We start from the raw sequence: 21,373 nt of genomic DNA, 5'->3' as shown, positions 1-21,373 counted from the left end.
AGCAAAAATTTTGCATGACTTTCCGCAAAGCAAGAAAATAATAACAAAATGTATTTTCATCTCTGTCGAGCTATTTTTTCCAAGTAATTGAAGTACTAAAGTGACTAAAAATCCATTCCCGACAGCAATTCGGATAAAAAATTGCCCAGAAATAAATCATCTAAAATCACTCAATTTGCGTATGATGTATAATACCATAGTAAGGAATGGGTTAAAACAAAAAATTTAACCGAAAAAACATGAAAATATGACACGCACTGAATCATTTATGCACACAACTGGGAACGGAAGATTTTTTTACACTCTGAATAAAGATTTTTTCCTTGTACTTTTGAGTTATAGCATCTAAGTCATGAGTTCAAACACTTCGCAAATTAAATTTTAAAATGAAAATTGCTTTTTTTTAATTCAACAACACGATTCGACATACCTGTGCAATCGAGTATCCAATATTGTAGCCAAAAATCCTTATTTAACTGCATTTGCCAGAATATTTCGAAGCTTAACCTGAAACGTTCAGAAAAGAAAATGTAACCTAAAATTGGATTACTTAATTTTTTGATAAAGATGGGAAATATTCATAAAACATCCTTGTATAATTTTTTATCAGTATATTTTATACATAATTAAATATTTTCCTTTAAATTAAAAGAAAAATTCAAATACCATTTCACAATGCTCAAAATTGTAATTAAGTAAAATTGCATTGCAACAATGGTATTTAGCGCCTTTTATTCAACATTCAAATTTGCAGCAAAAATTTTGTGAGCGCTGAAATGGAGACATTTTTTTTTTGTACAATAACATTTTCATAAAGAGTAATTTCATTTTTTTCTCAATCGTGAATATAAAACATGATTATTTAAAAATGTTTGCGTTGCAGCGCTAGCAAAGTAAAAATCAAAAAGAGAAATAAAATGTTTTCTTACATTCGCGCGAAAATCCACTAAAAATTTTCTTCAGCTCGGCTTTCAAGCAAATTTTGTCAATTGATTTTTTCGCTTCTTTTTTTTATTCTTCATTATTTTTCTATTTTTTTTAGGGGTGTATTGTCGACGGTGTCTTTTGCTTATATTTGGTGCTTCCTTCCTCCCCCCACAATATAGTCTACTTTTAATAAACATTTATAATGGACTCTCGTCCTTTTCCCACTCCAACCCACTTCACCGGAACTTTGAGATCATTCTCAATAAATCGCACGTAATCCTGAGCGTTCTTCGGCAGCTGACTGAACTCCCTCACATTCTCAGTGCAAGTCTCCCATCCTGGAAGTGTGGCATATTCCACCTCGACATTAGCGAGATCTGTAACGGATCCTGGGAAGTTCTCAATGCGCTTTCCATTCAATTTGTAACTGAAATTCAAATTGAAAATTAAATTTCTGCCCTATTATTTTTTTAAGTTTTCATCCTTACCCAATGCCGACTTTGATTTCCTTAAATGTATCCAGGATGTCGAGTTTTGTTAGGCACAAATGCGTGTACCCATTGACAATGGAGGTGTAGCGCAGGAGAACCAAATCCAACCATCCGCAGCGTCTTTTCCTCTTAGTCGTGACGCCAATTTCAAAACCACGCGCCTGCAGAGTGTCACCAATTTCCTGCAGACAAAAGCAATCATAAAGACTTTTGTTCAAGATGAACATGCACGTTCATACAAATAATTTTCAAATAAGGATTTTTTAATCTTTGAGGGATATTAATGGGTTTTAATTCATATCGAACTACTTTTGAATAGTTAAATCGCCAGGATATTCATCATAAGTCCTTACATCCTAAAAAGGATACGAATTATTCAACACAAAAGTTGGAAAGTTTTGGCTTCACCAAGACTTTACAAGGGTTTTCGTTACCCCTACTTTTTAAGTCAATGACTTATCCTTAAAGGATTTAAGGACTATTACACTATTTTTAGATACTTTTACTACTAGGAATGTCCTGTCATTTCAATTAGAGACGAATAGTTTAACTAATATACGGATTTTAGTTTTGGTTAAATCGAGTCACTTCACGAAGTATACAAAACAAGCCTCACTTTAAAGGCAAATATTGAAGAAACTAGGATGCTAAACAATCCTAAACTTTTACCATCCTATTTTCTATATCCTTAACTCTATTTCATATCAATTTGCTACCATTCTAACAAGTAGTTTCTATGATATTAGAGATTGAAAATTGTCAAATTCTTATTAAAAGTAGGTCATTATGCTTAGTGCTAATGACAAACGTTCATTCACTTCTTGATCAGCATTTTTTCGTCAGCAAAATAAAGAATGTGCAATTTTGCAATGACGCATTATGGGTTCACGAAGTTCACCTTAGTAATTAAGTGGGGCAAAAACGATTTTGTATAAATAGGGTTAATTTTTGTTAAATAAATCAGATTGCAATAGAGATTCCTGAGTTTCACTTCTAGCAGCACGAGAGTGCTTGTTCCAGAGAAATCGCATCTCCCTTTTGGCCCAAAGACCAGCGGCATCCTATTGCCTAAGGATTACCAGTGGCCAATTGGCTCCCTACTGCCAGGAAACAGCGGCTTCTCTTCAAGAAGCCTTAAGACCTAAGGCAGGATTTGAGAATATTTCTGGAGGAATTTTCCCTAGAGGCATTCATTTGCCGGACTGCAAGGTTGGAAATTTATTTCTAACCTTGGTTAAACTCTCTCGAGGCACCCCCGGGGGTAGCCTACACAAGGGGGCATTACTGCCTTAAGCCCGGTGGCTCGAAAGAGCCGTTACTAGAGGCCGTGAAAACAGCTGAGAGTCAGTTCAAATAGTGGAAGAATCTCCCAGGAAGTTCTCACCAGAGCAAGGGAATAATATGACGAGATTCGGATTATTCTCTTCCTCTAGCTTCGGCTTTTCAGCTGTTTGGAGCCGAAACAACTCTGTTTAGCTTAGGATATCAGTTGCACTTTAGCGATTTCTAGTAAATTTCTCTCAAATTCATTGAAATCCTAAAATAAAGCAAGGAATAGGTAGGGGAAACTGGGGCACCACCAAACACGGGGTACCACTAAACACTGCGATTTTTTAATCGGATATTGGATATCAGAGGATAAGACCGATAGGAATTTATAGGCACTATAGGGATGCTTGTATACTGAAGGAATGGTCGTGATAGTCCTAGTAGTTTAGAAATAAAAATTAGTGTTTGGTGGTACCCCGTGTTTGGTGGTGCCCCAGTTTCCCCTATAACAATGGGTTGGAGTAGAGACGCATGGGAAAACCATTATTAGAAAAAATCTCGATCTCAGTTACAGCTACAACATACTAAAATGTAAAGAAAAATTATGGTCTAGTTTTCGAAATATTTGACATTGAATTTTCAAAAATTGATTTTTCCATTATGCAGAAATAATGCTAAACTTTTATCGAAATCACCTCATAAACACCGAAAATATGGTCCGGTCAACACTATTTCAATTATAGCTCTTGTCAGAGAATATTGATGGAGGAGTGCGACCCAACGTTGGAAAGGTCTTAACCTCAGCTACAACATACTAATATTTATAGGAAAATTATCCAAAAATTGATATTTCGATTAATCGGACCTTCGATTAATTCAAATAAAATTGGGTTATTAAAAGATTTGTATAGTATTTCACGAGAACTCCAGAAAACACATTTTTTTTCAAATTCTGACAATTAAAAAATGACCATTTGAAAATTTAATTTTTGATCTGATAAAAATCGGGCCAAGAGGCTTGGGAGGACTTAAGTTTTTTTGGTTATGGAACGGTCTTTGGCCCATCTATAACATACTAAAATTTGCGATCGATCCATATCATAGGGGCTGAATTATTGAGAAAATAAAATTTGGTGGTGTTAAAAAATGGTGAATGGGGAGGGGTGGGGGTGGTTAGATCTGACAACACCTACTTCTAACCAGACATTTAACCTTTCCCGAAAACCGCTTATCGATATATCTCTTTGTTCTTTCTCCAGAAGTGCTTATACGACAGACGGGATGGCTGCACATGAAAAATCGATTTTTATGCCTCCGGCACACCAATTTGATTGGTATAATTTCATGAAAACAAAATTCGCGTCCTTTTCTTCCTCAAAAGATTTGCACTCTTTCGGTCTCGAAATTGGACTCAAATAAATTTACTTTAGTGGACGTTCAAAAAAAGAAGAGTGTGAAAAAGTAAGATAGACATAATGCGAAACTTTTAAAAAAGAAAAGGGTGTGAATTTTGACTTTATGAAATTGTCCTGATCTAAAAGGTATGCCAAAGGTATTAGCGCATAAATTCGTGATCTAAAAGTGTCAAAGTTTTTTGCGCGATCAAGTTGCGTTAATGGATCCCTATAAAAAATCCTCCCGAAGAATTTTTTTTTCAGGAGATTCCCTGTAGAAATTTCACCAGGTACACCAAAGGAATTTTCCTCCTCAAGTTTCCAAGATTGCCCATCACAGGACTTTGAGTGGCATTGCTCGAAAAATTACTCACTAAAGAGTGGAAATTTCCCAAGTAGATCATAGGGGTTTCCATTGGAACCTCCTAGGGAATTTCAATAAATTTCAAGAAATTTCTATGTGCAATTTCCATTATCGTTCTCAGGGGTTTTTCACCGAAATTTCGATATTTTCGACAGGGTTTTCCTACCCATAATCTCCGACGATTAGGGTGGAATCCCTGGAAAAATTTCCCCACTAATGTGTCGACATTTTCCAAAGAGATCCCTTCAAATTCCCTTGGAAAATTTTCCTTAAACATTCCCTCGGAGAATTTGACTAGCTCCCAATGTATTCCCGATGAATTCAAGGGGAATTTTATTGGGGAAGCTTCTACCGGCAATCTTGAGAATTTAAAGGAGAAATTTCCTCTTAGAGATTGGGAAAATTCCCTGGCCATTTCTAGAGGATTCGCCCAAATTTTCCGAGGAAAAGTCCTCGAATTTTCCAGAGCATTCTCGAAGATTTTCCAGAGAAATCGAGGGGAAAATCCTCCCCGGAAGAGAAAAATTCTTTCCGGAGATACGTGAAAATTCCGTGGCGAGTTCAGGGGAAATTCTGTAAAAGTTAAGCTTATACTTCGGGCGAGATATTTTTCTGATTTCAAAGTTCATTATAGAACATTATAAATGAATAGGAGATATGAATACGAGTCATAAACTGAGTAACAAAAAGAAAAAGGTAAAAAAAGGAAAAAAAAGAAGAGACCTAAAAGGAAAGAAACTAATTAAATAAAACGAATCGACAAAAGCAAACTTACATTGCGCTGCTCTGTGGGAAATGGTCCATCTCCCACGCGAGTTGTGTAGGCCTTGACAACACCCACAACATCACCAATAACCTGAGGTGGAAGGCCGAGTCCAGTGAGGACTCCACCGATGCTGCAATTGCTGCTAGTAACATAAGGATAAGTGCCAAAATCAATGTCCAACATTGCTGCATTGGCACCCTCCACGAGCACCTTCTTGCCATCCTTGATGGCTTTGTGCATAAAGAAAACTGTGTCTCCAACGAGCGGACGGAGTCTTTCAGCAAATTCCCGGTAGCGTTTCAGCTCAGCTTCAACATCAACATTGATTTCCGGGAACGTTCGCTGGTAGAGTGAGATGCAAGACTGGAACTTCTCGCTGAACTGTTCAAAGTCCCCAAGAAGATCACCCACCCTGATGCCATTCCTTGTGGCTTTGCTGGAGTACGTAGGTCCAATACCCTTCTTCGTCGTTCCCAGAGATTTTCCCCCCTTTTCAGCTTCCTGCAGACCATCAACTTGCTGATGGAAATCAAAGACCAAATGTGCTCGATCTGACACCATCAGACGCTTCTCCCAACCACTGAGTCCTTTTGCCTCATTTTTCTTCAGCTCATCAAACAGTCCCGGCAAATGAATAACAACACCATTCCCTAACAAAATGCACATATACAATTTGTCAAGAGACAACTTAATTGTCGATTGTTTGCCTATGAATGCGTTAATAATAATTTCTCAGGGACAAATTTATGATAACATGCGATTTGAGTTTGAAAACATTGTGTCACGAACTGATCCAAAAATAGCAAAAAAAAATATTATGTCTATTAAACTTTTACCATTTTCTATTAAAATTGCAACAATCCTTTTACTTGAAATCTCTCTTTTACTAAATTACACCAGGTAAATAACTAAAGTGACCTTGGAAAAATTAATAAACTTTGAAGGTTTTTTCTTTACATTATTTAGCAGAGACGGAAATATCGCATCTTATGAATTTTCTTTATGCCTTTACATTATCGTTATTTTCCTCATTGAATTATTTAAGTCACATAAAAAATGTCACAGAAAATTTCTACTGTTGTTTCATCGATATTGTTTCCTATTTGTTAGTGATGTTTCTGTTTTTTTTCCATTACAGAAATTTACACTGAGAGAAAATTTTAAATTCTAAAATAATATTCTTGGCATTTCTTCAAATAGATAAATATAGGGTATATTGGAGTAATTTGGGATCATTTCTAGAGGCATAAACTTGGAACACAACAGTCAGCATCAACATATTTAATTTTTTTTTTTTGAGAGAATTTAAGAGAAGAACACCCCGGATCGAAATGTTAAGAGACATGCTCGATAATGCGTCAAAATACTATTTGTCTTGGTATTTTTGTGTATACTAATCGGTATATTAGTAATCCATTTAACTATATCTGTGCATTTGAATATTAAGTTTTTACAATAAATTAATAAAAAAAAGTAGATGGAATTGCAACTGTGTACTCAGTACCTCGGATCGTTAAGAATTTACTCAGGTGCCACACGGAAAATTGGTTTTATAAATTAAAACTGAACTAAATGCACTTTATTCTTGTGAGAGTTAAATGTTAAAAAAGTAATAATTTTTAAAAAAAATTATTTGAATTGGTGCCAACAATATGGTAATAACCTGTCGATCCGAGGAACACTGCCGATCGCTGGTGCTCTTCCCTTACATAGATTTTCTAGTTGGCTCTTCTTGAATTTTATTGTTTAATGAAAATATTTAAATATGGTGTTTTGTACAATTTCTTAATACAAGGAAAGTATGTGAGTCCAGAACGCTGCTATTCGGAACGTATTGGGTCAAATGGGGAAAAGAAGTTTGCAATTCGGAACAAGGTGTATTACAAGAGGGGAGGCCTGAATTTGGAGGCCAAATATAGCTATTTTTCGCGGTTTTTTTTTTTGTTTTTGAGAAGAAGGAAATGACCAAGTATGATGAAACTTTCATTTTATAAAATTTTTAGCCGTCATACATTGGCCAGAAACGTACATTACACATTAAAACAATAAAAAATCAATTTTTATTTGTATTATGTATATTTTATAGTTAAACCAAGATAACCGCAAAAAAAAATAATTAAAAATTAAAATTAAGAAATAATATAATGCATTTTTGGAACAAAATTCTGATTTAAACGTGCTGTAAAATAAAAAAAGAGGGTTTCAACGGTTATTTCAGGCGAAATAGAAAATAAAAAATCAATTTTTATTTGTATTATGTATATTTTATAGTTAAACCAAGATAACCGCAAAAAAAAATAATTAAAAATTAAAATTAAGAAATAATATAATGCATTTTTGGAACAAAATTCTGATTTAAACGTGCTGTAAAATAAAAAAAGAGGGTTTCAACGGTTATTTCAGGCGAAATAGAAGGGAATTTAATTATTAAGGGGGGAGCCTGAATTATAAAGCCAATTTTTTTCATTTTTAATAAGTGTATTTCATAGCTAAACTAAAAAAAACCATTACACCAGAGCAAATTTTGATATGAAAAATTGTCTTTAACGTGTTGTAAAACACACAAAAGATTACTTAAAAAAAAACTATTTAGATTAAACAAGAAAAGAATTCATTTCTGAAGAGAACAAGCTTTTATTCATTTCAATCGGTCCGTGAATTTTTTTTTAATCAAATCTTGCAAATCTGCACAACATTGCTTTGTTTTCATCCAAGTATCTTCGGAAATACTTGAATTTGGGTCCTAAAATTCTTATGTTATTATTCCTAAATAGTTTATCTGTCGATTTTAGCAGTATTAAAAAGTCGAATCTTTTGACTTTGTAAATCACGTCCCCTTAAGAGAATAAGCTTCTACTTATTTCATTCCGTCAATAATTTTTTTAATTATCTTTCTCGAAAATTCGACAAAATCGTAAAAATGGGAAGTGACACGAGCTTCAAAGTTTTAGATGTCCGCCCGAGCGCTCGTTAATCTGTTCGATAGGGGGAGGTTGTGCAGCTTCGTACGGAATATGATATCCAAGATTTAAGATTTTGTACTGATTGTCACATAAACCACATCAATTATACCACTATGTCAAAAAAAATCTCTTATTTATCCTTGGATTTTCCTCTACAGGAAAATGAAAATTTAGTAAGAAAATAAGTTATCACCTGAAGAATCATTTTGATCATATAAATCAAATAAATCATTCTAGAATTTTAATAATCCCGATCTATCGCACATTTCAGAAACATCCTGTACGTCCACAGTTATTATTTCAACATTACATTGTCAAATAAATTTTAACGAGCTATGATCTAGGAAAGAAAAAAATCTACGTATTTTATTTTTGTTCCTCCTCTGCTATTATTACCTCAAGCGCAATAAAGAGGCAAAATTAGCATGGAGATGCATCCAATATTTTTACGAAGGTGCCCTGAATTGCTCAGCTTTGTACAACATTTTGCCCACCTATATAGGCCTCATTTTCCCCGAAAACATTACACCGGACACAAAAATTCGCACTTCACTGTCTAGATCATCATCTTTTCACCGTTTAAAGGAGATACGACGCATTAAAAAAACAAATTTATGCTTTTTTTCTAAGACATGTTTAAGTGACACTCGGAAAACCACTTTTGCACTGCATTCTGACAGTCAATTAAGTGCATGGTTAGGTATGATTCCCTCGTAATCACACCTATTGTAATCTTCAGATGTTCTCTAACAACTCCAATATGTCGTATTTTAAACATCACTCATTCTGAAAATGACCAGTGACCAATTTAAAGTAAAATGTGGAAAATTCCGTTTGAAAACAAAGCAAATTGGATGAAAAATGCTGAAAACGCACCGCATGGGCAACGAAAGAATCACACCTAATATAAGCAGATTTAGGCTTAATGTTTGATTTGACAGAAGTAAAACAAAAACCTCATGAAGTTTCATTTTAATGGGGAAGTGTATGTTTTCCTCCGAGATTTGTCAATACAGTGGACTCTCTCTCAATCGGGAATATGGGGCAAAATGTTATCTGGTTTAGCGATAGAATTAAGCGTCAAAGCCTTTGTAAATTCCACAAAAAGCGCTCAATTATAAAGAATCACTATAAAATAGGAAGATCTATAGCGAATTTGAGCGAATTAGCTTCATAATTAAACGTGAAAATTGTCGACAAAATTTGTCGCCCGATTGAAAAAGAGCCGATTGAGTGAGAGTCTACTGTAATTTTGACTGATGTTTTTACGAAGCTGCAAAATTCCATTTTCCTGAGCTGCAAAGGTGGTCATTTTGTGAATTTTCCTCCATTAACAAAAACTACCCCCTTCGAGCAAAAGATTTTCACGGTAAATATTAACCCTGATAAACCCTCTGTAACTTGCAATGTTGTTTTTTTTTCGAAAAGACACTTGAAGTCTGAAAAAATGCATAAAATATTCCACATCAGAATGACGGTTTTAGGCACATTTTTTTTATTTTTACCTTTTGTACCTAAGAAAAAAACCTAGGCTTCCAAGTTTATCAGGAAATGTGAGATGTTGAACTAGCTATTAGAGTATATGACCACGGACGACTACTCCTTTGCTTTCGTTTCTGTATCTTGGAAAATACTACGAATTGGCTTCTGAAATGTTTATGGTACATTCTTAGTTTATCTATCGATTTAAGCAAACAAAAAATCGTTTTTTTGGCCTTGAAATCGGGCTCCTCCCTTAACATATAATGACTTTCCGAGACAAAACTTACAGAGACTTATTGATTTGCTATTGAGTGTAGAACCAGCTGCAGACCTAAGGTTTAATCCAGTTCCCGATGGTCTCGGTCTCGAAATTCAAAATAGCAACCAATTTTATTAGTTTTTCAAAATTTAATCTTAAATGTATCACTTTCCAATGTTGTGCCATCTTAAGTGATAATTTTCCAAAAAATCTTAATTGATAAAAAATTAGAGAAGTTAAGCCATATGGTTAAGCCTTAGGTCTGAATCTAAAGCCCGTTTAGGGCATGAACGTCTTCGTGGTCTTTATCCATTTACCCATCTGAAACAGTAAGAATTTTCAAAATTCCGATAGGGTCAGATTCCTAACTACCCCATTGTACCCTAGGTAGTCCTTAAATTTGTGACACGGATATTTTTCCAGCCAAGTAAATAAATTTGCAGATGATCTTCATAAAAAGTGAAAGCAGTAATTATGATAAAATAAAAGTTATTCATGTATAAAGTCAGAAAAAAAGATAACCAAAATCTGTTGATAATAAACACCGAGGATAAGAGTAATGAAAATGACATTTTTCATGTTTTATGCAACTGACAAAAAAATAAAAACTTTTTTTCAGTGAAAAGGAAACTCCTACAGCTTTGAATATATTTTTAGTTGCTTTTTTCTTGTATATATATACAGTAGCACCACAATTAGAAGAACCAATTGAATAATTTCACAGATTAATTAACAATTTTAACGCTGAATTCTAGGAACCATGACCCAGAAAAACGCCGACAGTGGCAAAAATTCAAATGAGATTGAAAGAATGGAGAGAAGAACCGCATAAAACTAATTAAAATCAATTACAAATAAACTGTTGCTTGAACAAAAACACTTTTCAAGGGGATTTTTCCTAATCTCTTTAATGTTTTCTTTTTTATCTTACACCAACAAATTCTAATTTATTATAAAACAAACAAATAAATAAATTGTAGATAGCCAAACTGAGAAAATTCTTAGGAGACTAGCTGACCATGTTTGGTAATAATTCGAGAAATAAACCGAGCCATCGTGGATTTTGAATGGTGAGCAATAAAATCTCTGTGTTAATTAGGTTCTATTTACACATTATCATCTCCACTCGAGACTTTATGTGCAAAACAGCCGAATCATCAAAGAATTATATCACACGAAGTTTTAATCTCTGATACAATCGTAAAGCTCATTCTATTTCTCCTTTCCCCTTTTTCCTCACATCATTTTTCCTGAGACAAAATTTCACTCTCTAGCGATAATCTTTTTGTTATTATCTTGAGGATCCGGCCTGATAACTCTTAAAAGACAGCAATAGCGCGACACAGAAAATTGAAAATGTGCTAACACTGCAGCTTTTTTATTGCTGTTCCTTGTCACTCACTAACTTGCCTCTCATTGCGTCTTTGTTTATTAACTTACGTGTTTTATCAGCAATAAAAAGAACTTTTTTTTTACACAACTTGGTAATAACTGACGAGTGTGAGAGAATATTTTGAAATATTGTGCCAAAAGCACTTGCAGAAAAAATGTATATTATTCAAAATATCGTAATTGGTAATTTGTCGTGAAGAGATTTGGCTCAGCAAAGTCTTACAGAGTGTCTCAGAAAGAATGCCAAATGACTTAATTTGAACACTAAACCTATTGAGTTTAGAAAAACTTAAATTTTTCAGGTTTAGCCGAGACACACTCCAAACTAATGATCCTTTTTTAATCTTTTTAGCAATATTTTTGTCAATAAATCACAAAAATCTGGAGATAAAATATAGAAAATTTCTATGTAGACAAAAATGCATCATTTGTTGCAAATTGCTCGGTAAAAATTGTATTGAGCTGAGACCCAAACCATCAATACCAAATTCTTGTGCCCTCATGTTCGATTCTTTTATCTTTAAACATTTTTTTATGGAAATACGGAAAATTAAAGGATAATAATGGATATTTTTTGTTACGGAAACGTGTAGGGAAAATTTGATAAAGAAAAGCTTTAAAGAATACTTTGCTATAATTATATATGTCTGGGCTAAATGTTTTCTACAGTTACTTGATATATTTTTGTACAAATTTAATGATACTTAGAAAATAAATTTGTCACGTCCTATGAGTAAAATATTTTAAAAACAGTACTTTAAATAATGTATTTTTAATAAATATATTATTTGCTGGAATCTATTAACAATTTAGAGGTTTAAAGACTTCCAAAAGTACTCTCTGTGGTAAAAATTTGAAGCATCGTATTCTTCCAAACGTGTGTGGTCACAAATTGTGTACCATGTTCGTTCTCTTACGATTTTTTTTGTTTTGGATTACCAATTCTACAGACCAAACGGTTAGAGATAGAAACATGAGCCTTGAGGAGACCCCCTATGAATCAGTCTCTACACGGAGGCAGCCAAAATCCCGAAATCCAAGGAATGTTCAAAATCCTGGAAGGGATGAAATTATATGGAGGAAAATGTTTAGAATATTTTCCCAAAACACCGAAAATTTTCCTTTGACTCCAGGAAGCGCGGGTGCAATCTTGGGAGTAGCTACGACACTTTTAAGAATTCGAGATTTTGGCTTTCAGGATTTTGACCGAGATCCGTCTCCGCATCATTAACATGAATAACCGTCTCTGAAGCTGCCATTTGGTAACGGATGTGAGACTTCGTTTATTCGAGACAAATATTGATAACTTTTGGTTATTCGCTGTTACGATCGCTAGTGCGGTTGGTAATTGATGGCCGCTAAAAAAGAAGAAGAAAAATTGCGGAATTGCAGAACGAAGTTTTGCTGGGCGGCTGTCGTCAGCTCTAGAGGCCAAACGGTTAGAGATAGCGATTTGAGACCTAAGGGGGAACTTCCATAAGTCGACCCAAGGATCGTTAACGTGCCCCTCATTTTTCCCTTACCCCTCTCCTCCTGCAAAACCATGTTTTTTTGGGATTGCTCGAAAACGCGTCGTGCGATTTTTTTTTCATTTTTGGATATGTTTTAGAGATTACCCAGGTGGACTTCGACCAATATCGGTTAACCTAATAACGGGTTTTTAAGGTCAAAGGTTAAAAAGACACTAGAGAGCGCATTTATCAAGCGAATGAGGTCATGTTTGGGCTCCTTGGAAAGGTCTTGGAATTTTCTATAAAACTGAACCGATTTCAATTGGTTTTGAATCGGTAATGAAACGGTTATGAACTGATTTTTGTCCGAAAATCAATTTAATTACTCTTAATAGGATTTATATCTTTCGCGTAGCCCCTGGCAAGTTTCCTGAAATTTGAATACACTTTTTAATACTCTTACTTAAATTTATATGGGATTTTTTTGCACTCGCGACCGTTACGCTAAATATCTAAAAAGTGAGAAGTTTTTTCGTATTATAAGATATCTTACCGCCTGAAGAGATAAATATACTAAAATTTTTGTTTAAATACATTTTTTCCTCAGAGCGCTGTGAGCTGAGTCCGAGATCAATTTAGGACATTGGCTTCAAATAGCTCCATATAAAAAGGTCAACTTGCCAGATGCTTTTTCGAGTGATTTACAAATCAGTTTAAATCATCAGTTGAGTTTTTTTTTAGGGATAGCACCTAAGTCACGCGTTCGAGCACTTCGCAAAGCCTGGGACACTTATGCCGAAAATAGGCTGATCCTAGAGAATACTCAGCTCGTAAAATTTGGCGGTAAAGGATCAGCCCAAACTATCATACACTGAGGATTTTGGATGAAGGATTAGCGTTTTCAGCGTAAATTTCTATTAAATCTGCACACTTTAATTGCTGAAAGGCTTCTTAAGTGCAACATCAATGGATTTTTCGTACAGTAAGGTCCTTGACACACTTAGGACTTAAGCCGAGAAACGGCTTAGTGGAAAATGATAGAAATGTGGTTTAATTCTTATTTCGAATATAATTACTCTAAGCCGCCTCTCGGCTAATCCTCAAGTCTGTCAAGGCCCTAAGAAACACTCTGATCTTCTTTTTATTCCAATCTTAATGCATTTTAAGATTTTGCGATATTGCGTACCATTACTCTCCGTGTTTTTCACCCAATTGACATTTCGAAAAGCACCCAAAAACCCCCAAAGTGAAGCTTTTTATTTTCAGCACTGGCGCTGATGTCGCCTAATCCCCGTAATTTCACTAGACCTCATGAATTTAGAAGATCAGCCTGATCCTCCAAATTAAGCTAATCCGTGAGTGTATTGACACCAATCCTCATTTTTCAGTCTGATCCCTAAGCCGATCCCTGTGTCTATTTTGGGCTTTAGCCATTTGTTTTAATTCTTAAGTACCTCAATTTAATTACTTAATTTTCTTCACTACGGAAACATCAGGTGTTAAATCCTAAGCTGTGTGTGTTTTACATTATGGTTTATATCACATACATATAACCTAGTGGACACCACTTACTAGTAAAGATCGTTTAACACGACAAAAGATTATAGAGCCTCAGAAGAAGCATTTTCGCCATTAATTTTCCAGGCAGGTCACCAACGCTGAGACGGCGGCGGACGTAGTCACATAAATACATTATTTTCTTAAGAGTTTGATGCCCTATAACTGTACAAGTTTGTGGTCTTCTTATTTAGAAAGAAAATAAGTTATCACCTGAAGAATCATTTTGATCATCTAAATCAAATAAATCATTCTAGAATTTTAATAATCCCGATCTATCGCACATTTCAGAAACATCCTGTACGTCCACAGTTATTATTTCAACATTACATTGTCAAATAAATTTTAACGAGCTATGATCTAGGAAAGAAAAAAATCTTCGTATTTTATTTTTGTTCCTCCTCTGCTATTATTACCTCAAGCGCAATAAAGAGGCAAAATTTGCATGGAGATGCATCCAATATTCTGTGAATTGTCTTAAATTGCTCATAATTCTCTTTTAAAGTCATCTTCGTTTGTAAAATTTACGTAATACGTATAAAATATAGGAGAGAGTTTGCACATCTCTACTTATCGCTAATTTCTCAATGTGAGACTTTTTCCGCTTAGAAAATCTCCACTCTCTGCGTGTCAAGAGTGTCAGTCATTTTAGTAAGTTTGATAAGAAAACTGGAATCGATAGCGTGACAATTTTTCTTTCGCATGTTATCAGACACGAAATAAAGTAAATACACACATTGAATTCCTTCAATACTCACCAATCACTGATATACAATGCTCATTGATAATTCCACTGGGAAGCAGATGGAAGTCATATTCGACATCTTTAACACAAACTGTGTGACCTGCATTGTTGCCTCCCTGCAAGAAAGGCAATTGATATTGGAATTATTTGCATCAATGGCCATTGTTTTTTCTTTTGTGGGTGGTTTACTATCTCTCTGGCCTCAATTTATTATACTTTGAGAGCTTTTCTTCTCTTGTGTCACTCAAGCCGCACACTTGAATGACGGTCAACATCTTGACATTGAACTTGAGAACATTACTCTGAAGAGTTTGAGGGAGGAAAATGATCTTATGATTTTCTCGACCCATGGCCCTCAGAAACCTAGAGCTTCAGGGAGAACAAGGATGGATAGATTTTTCCTCTGATCCTTCGGAAAAAACCCGTGGGTGGAAAAGAGATCCGACGTCTCTTGTTTACTCTGAAAAAACACATTCGTGCAAAACGAGACGTTTGTGTTTGTGGATGTTTCGTAACAAGAATCAAATACATCTTGGCACATTGCCAATTTTTTTTAATAATTTGGCCAGGGACACGGCCTGGGAGCTTCTCAGATTTTTTTTCCCCAACACTCTCCCTCCCCCATTGCCCTCCCAGGTCTCTCAAAAAAGCCAATGAAAACGAAAAAAAAATCAGGCAGTATCACGAGCTCAGAGATAAAATTAAATGCAAAAAAAAGCATTGGGAAAATTCAATGTTACAGGGAATGTAAAAATTTTGCAAATGATTTTGTAATATTTGCAATATTTGTGTGAATTCCAGCTGTTCCAGCTCTCTCTCGATAAAACAAAATAAACCTGGGAGAAGAGGAAGAATGGAGGCAAATAGCTACACGGTAAAAAAATTTCGGCACGTATTTGTTCCAAAAATTAGCTCGTCTACGGACACCATAATTTTTGGCATAATCTTGTTCATTTTATGAGACTCAAAAAGATACCCAAGTAACGAATTTGTTCCAAATTGTAGCTCGTCCACGGACACCAAAAATTTTTGGAACAAATTTGTACCTTCTAGGAGGAACAAAAAGATACCCAATATTAGTAATGAATTTGTTCCAATAAATAGCTCGTCTAGTCACACTCAGTCACCCGTCACCGAAGTGAAGAGGACGCCAAATCTGTGGCAATTTTCGTGCTACATGGTTTCACTTTTTTAATTCGAGATTCCCTTCCCCTCTTGCTGCCAGAACTCGCATATGATTTCGTCATGCACGCGTCTGTATAAAACACTTTTAAGTTGATTCTTTTTGATGTTCCTTATGAACTTTCGCCACCGTAATCCATCTCGACTGAAGTATATGCCTTAACTGTAAGACAAAATCACTTACACGGATTTGTTCCCGACAATGGGAACAAAAAGATTCTCCATATGAGTAACAATTTGGTTCCAAAAATTACCTCGTCCACGGACATGGAAAATTTTTGGAACAAATATGTTAAAGATGTAGGAATAATATTGTTATAAAAAATATGTACCAATTTGTTCCGGACAGTGGAAACCAGGGGGGTGACATTAGCTCTGAAAAATGCGACCAGTTTTAGTGTAAATTTTTCCCTGTTTTCGTAGACATTTCACGAGATATCTCCGAAACTACGTAGGTTGCCAATTTGGGGTTTTCGGTTGCCCATTCCATATTAAATTGGCTTTTATTTTGTATTTGTATTTTTTGGTAATTCATTCCCCAATGATAGAAAACACCGATTAAACTCCAAAGTTTTTTCGGCACGCTAAAAACATATGGGAAAACATAGGAAACGTCATGCCCCTGGTGGGAACAAAACAGTCGAGTGCAAAAAAATTCTGTTCCAAATTTCGGGAACAAATTTGTATCAAATGAAATCAACTCAAATTTGTAGACATTCCACTGTATCAAAACGAAAAATCTAACAAAATTGTAACTGCATTTCATAACAAAACTATAAAGAAAACTTTTTGGAACAAACAAATATCTTCTCTAGGTACAAATTGATTCCAAAAAAATTTGTTCCAAGGAAAACTTGTTCCAATATTTTGGTCAGTGTCCAAAAGTTTTTACCGTGTATGACGAGCCCATAAATTGTGAGCGCGGGAAATCGGAAAAATAAAAAAATAAAAAAAAGAAGAGGCAAGCAGATCACATGAATGGACTTTAAAAAGAAGGCAACAAAAAAAAGAGCGATTAGCGTAATTCGCTTACGTAAAGAGAGAATTTTTCAAGTTCTCGCATTTAGTGACTCTTTAATTCCTCAGCACACTTCCCCATATTTTGCTCAGACTTTGGAGAGATAAATGTCCATTTTTGGGGACAGACTCTCTTTGTAAGCAAAATATTGAATGGGTCTTTTTTTATGCTCTGTCCAGAGTTCTCATAGAATGATGTCACGGGACTTTTTTACAAGGCAAGTATTTTTTTTCGCTGAAAAAGAAAATTTCTTGCTGTTAGATCACTTGACAGAAAAAAAAGTTCAAGAACGATTTTGTCTTAAAAAATTGGAACGATTTTCTCACCCATTTTAACAGTCAGCATCTGGTTTTGTCCAGTAAATTAATCACCATAAAAGAGACATTACTTTTTCTATCCACCCCCAAGTCACAGAAACCGTCTGATTGTCCAACAATGAGAGAAATTGTTTTAATATTTTGCAAAAAAAAAACCATCTGGATAGGGTTCTTAGTTCTTAGTTTTTGGTACAGAGAATAAAAGCTATATTGAGGCCAGAATAAATCTACAGAGTCACATGATTTCAAGATCATTGAGAGTTATTTTCAAAGGTAAAAAAAATAAAAACAAGACTCACCTGACACCGAGACACAATATCCATGTCCGTGGCCAGCATATCGACAACCTTTCCCTTTCCTTCATCACCCCACTGAGCTCCCAGGACGACAGTAACTCCTTTCTTCTGATGCTTATCCTCGCCATTTAGTAACGCCTGACCACTGGCCATTTTTATCTGTTTCCTTTTTTTTCTGTTACTCCTTCGTACTTCAGTTAAAAACTTCCTCTAATTTGTGCGTCTTCTCTCCCCGAACACTCTTTGGCTACTACCGCTACTACCCCTTTTGAATCTTCTCCTCTTGCACCCGAAGTTACCCAATACTGTACACACCAGACACTCCTCGACAAATAACAATTCTAGCACAATTTGCACAACTGACTGCTGCTGCGATTGACGACAAACAACTGGTGTATTGTGAAATAATATTTTCACAGCACACCGCCGGAAAATTCAGCTGTCAAATCACCTCGTGGTGCCGATGGTAAAGGCAGGGAGTGGGGTTTTCTGGTGATGTCAAGTGCCTCTTGTCAATTTTTGCGTCTGGCTTATCTCAATTATCCGCACATGCAATATAGCTGTTCAAATTCATCCACAAAACGGTCAATTTGAGCTGAAATTCTCCGACTACAGAAGTGACAATGGAAGCGGTATTGAAGCGAATCAGTTCCAGTCCTTCAAGGATTTAGGAATAAGTTTTTGAAGCTAGTCTTGAAGTATAATTTGTCTACTCTCGACATACCAACTGATTATTATATGAATGAGATGATAAGTTCCGTGTCATTGCAATCGATTGCACTGAGTGAGTGAGACAAATTGCAGATGAAACCCTGAACCTGGGGTGTAATCGGTGGAATGATAACTTTTCGACACTATCGAATCGATAGTATCGATAAATCTTGCATATCTGTTAGATTAACCCATTCAGTCAATGTACCAGAAATACCTGAGATAGAATGTTCATATTTTGGGATTAGTTTCCTACAGATTAATAGATGAATTTTTTGAAAGGAAAAAAATTTTATCCATTATGGGGGCGCGGGGATCCGCCCTCAAATACGCGTCTTAACGGTCACTGAATTTAAATTCTATACATTAATTCATTACAAACTCTTTTGATTTAGAAAGATTAACTATCCAAGAAAGCAAATTGGTAATCAGAATTCAAATCAGGAAAGAGGATGAAGGTCAATTTTAACAAATTCGACGGGATGTCGATTTTTCCGTCCGCCATTTTGAGCAAAATTTTTGTATGACTTCACGCGAAGCAAGAAAAGAACAACAACATGTGTTCCCAACTCTGTCGGACTATTTTTTCCAAGTAATTGAAGGACTAAAGTAATTAAAAATCCATTCCCGACATAAATTCGAATATTAATTTCCTTGGAATAAATCATCTAAAATCTCTCAATTTCCGTATGATGTATAATACCATGGTAAGGAATGGGTTAACCGAATATTGAATTTTTACGCATTCTTAAAAGAATGTCACTGTTGTTAAATATCTATATTAGTTACAGGAAGTCCAGGAAGTCCTGGGGTGACATGATAACTCTCTCTAATTGTCCCATCACTAGTGTCGATTATGGGCGATTGAGATGATAACTTGCATTTTTTGTCGCTAGTGTCGATAATTCTCGCCACTAATTTATCGACACCTCTGGAGCTGTCGATTTGTACTTTTGAAGTGAAATTTAGTGAAAATTTTACATTTTCTTAGTAAGTAAATACACACAGAAAAATTTTGACTCTAAATTTAAGAATATATAAGATCCTGGGAACTTAAATTGGACGTGAATCCCCGAGGCGTTTAAGTTTAGAAGCTCTGAGCGAAAGAAATGGGCTAGAATCCCTAGCTCTTAAAAGTTAAGAGATCGGGAACTTAAGTTCAGCATTAGATGGAAAATGAAAAAATGTCTACAGATTTGCAAATTGCAACTAAAACTAAATGATCAAGGATTTAGAATTAGGGCATAGGCATTCATTGGATGGGATTTTAAATTAAATTTCTGGGTGTTTCTGTTTAAGAATTTTCAATGTTTCTGTGTGTACCTTTTTTATTCCCTTAAATCCTCTTAATTAAATTTTTTTAGTAGTAAATAATAGTTCTTGTGAAATTTTATTCATTCTAGGCTCACCATGAAGTATGGAATTGTTAGAAATATTCTAGGCCAAATCAAATGCGGAAAGTTATATTATGTTGGTAATGTTCAATCCATCACAAAATTACCCTTGCACCGACGGTTTATCAGAGGAAACATTTACCATGCTCGGTGGCATGTTTGAGGTATTGCTGTCCAGGAAGTTATAGGAGAAATTTCTTATGTATGGTAATTAAGTTGAATCTGTCCAGCAGGAATTCATGAGTTGTTGGACATGACCACAGATTCGTTAGTTTTCTTCGAAGCTTCTTCTCTTCCTTGACAACTATAAAGCACCACAATCGAACAATAATCCACGCACTGATTGAATAGAGAAAAATATCATTCTTGAGATTCTTAGAACCATTTCTTCAGTAACAGCAGTTCAGCAAATTTTCGAGGGTTAATGATCTTGTAAAAATCAGAAGCAAATAAAAAAGATACGTGTGATTAAATAGATTTTTATAGCAGTGAAAATTTATTACTTACACATCTTCCGGAAGCTCCAAAGAGTGGTTTTGATTTCAAAATTTTTATACCTTCTCGCGCAATATGAATGTTGAGTTACCTTAATATCACACTTTTCATGAAAAAAATATTTCTAAGTTCATATTTTAATTTAAAATCAAATCACTGAAATAATTCCGATTTCAAAATAAAAACAAGCGAAAGTGAGGTTATATTTCACTGTCCCAAAGTGTCACAATAACGAGTCGACAATGCATGAAGAGCCGACACTCAGTTCATCTCATCATTTGGATCTAACGATACTAGAGATTCGATTGTGTCGAATCGATACTAGCGAGAGCCAAAGCTCTCATTTCACCCTTGCTTTCGTGTAAATTTCTCAGAATCGACAGTCGATAGTATCGAAAAGAAACTATCATGTCACCCCTGATTCAGTTTTCTCACTTAAGTTCTGAGGTCTATACAGGGACCACCACAGGAAATGATGTCAGCTGTTTGTCCGTCTGTCCGTCCGTTACTACGTCTAGAAGCCAAACGGTTAGAGATAAAAACTTGGAATCTTCGACCACCCCTCCCCTTAAGTCGATCCTGGGTATGAATTCTGATATGCGTGAGTTTTTCACGTGATAAACTCACGTTTTTTACGTTTTTCACGGTTTTTAGAACGCTTCCTGTAAGCGTTTGGTGAAGCTTTCACAAAAAGTATCGCATGAAACACTTGCAGCATCTAAGAATTCACATAAGTTTTTACGAAAGCTTGAAAAAATGCTTACTAAATGTGACCTCTGAGCCGTGAATTTCTCACGTGAAAAACTCACGATCGCAGAATTCATACCTTGGTATCATTAAGATAAGATTTTGCCAGGGGTTAGTTCTCCATTTCGGATTTCCGATGCATCTAGGGCCACC

General features: G+C 35.2%; 1 protein-coding gene across 1 annotated transcript; it reads right to left on the bottom strand.

The window, feature by feature from the left end:
• Positions 1 to 989: 989 nt before the first annotated feature.
• On the bottom strand, positions 990 to 20,685 carry LOC129798540 (adenylosuccinate synthetase). Its single transcript, XM_055841740.1, has 5 exons — positions 17,877 to 20,685; positions 15,074 to 15,176; positions 5,221 to 5,861; positions 1,416 to 1,600; positions 990 to 1,354 (listed from the first exon to the last, which is right to left on the bottom strand). The coding sequence occupies exons 1-5, from the start codon at positions 18,024 to 18,026 to the stop codon at positions 1,114 to 1,116; spliced, it is 1,320 nt and encodes a 439-aa protein (XP_055697715.1). The 5' UTR covers positions 18,027 to 20,685; the 3' UTR covers positions 990 to 1,113.
• Between the last annotated feature and the right edge of the window lie 688 nt (positions 20,686 to 21,373).

Source organism: Phlebotomus papatasi, chromosome 1, assembly GCF_024763615.1.
Source record: "Phlebotomus papatasi isolate M1 chromosome 1, Ppap_2.1, whole genome shotgun sequence".
NCBI lineage: Eukaryota > Metazoa > Arthropoda > Insecta > Diptera > Psychodidae > Phlebotomus > Phlebotomus papatasi.
Note: the sequence above shows the minus strand (reverse complement) of the source record. Positions and strands in the feature narration are given on the sequence as shown.

Bases quoted from the DNA above. Each gene is read 5' to 3' on its own strand.
- LOC129798540 (XM_055841740.1), bottom strand. From the start codon at position 18,026: ATGGCCAGTGGTCAGGCGTTACTAAATGGCGAGGATAAGCATCAGAAG. The intron at 15,177-17,876 runs GTGAGTCTTGTT...CCTTTCTTGCAG, and splicing joins ATATTGTGTCTCGGTGTCAG to GGAGGCAACAATGCAGGTCA. The intron at 5,862-15,073 runs GTGAGTATTGAA...GCATTTTGTTAG, and splicing joins GCATTGTATATCAGTGATTG to GGAATGGTGTTGTTATTCAT.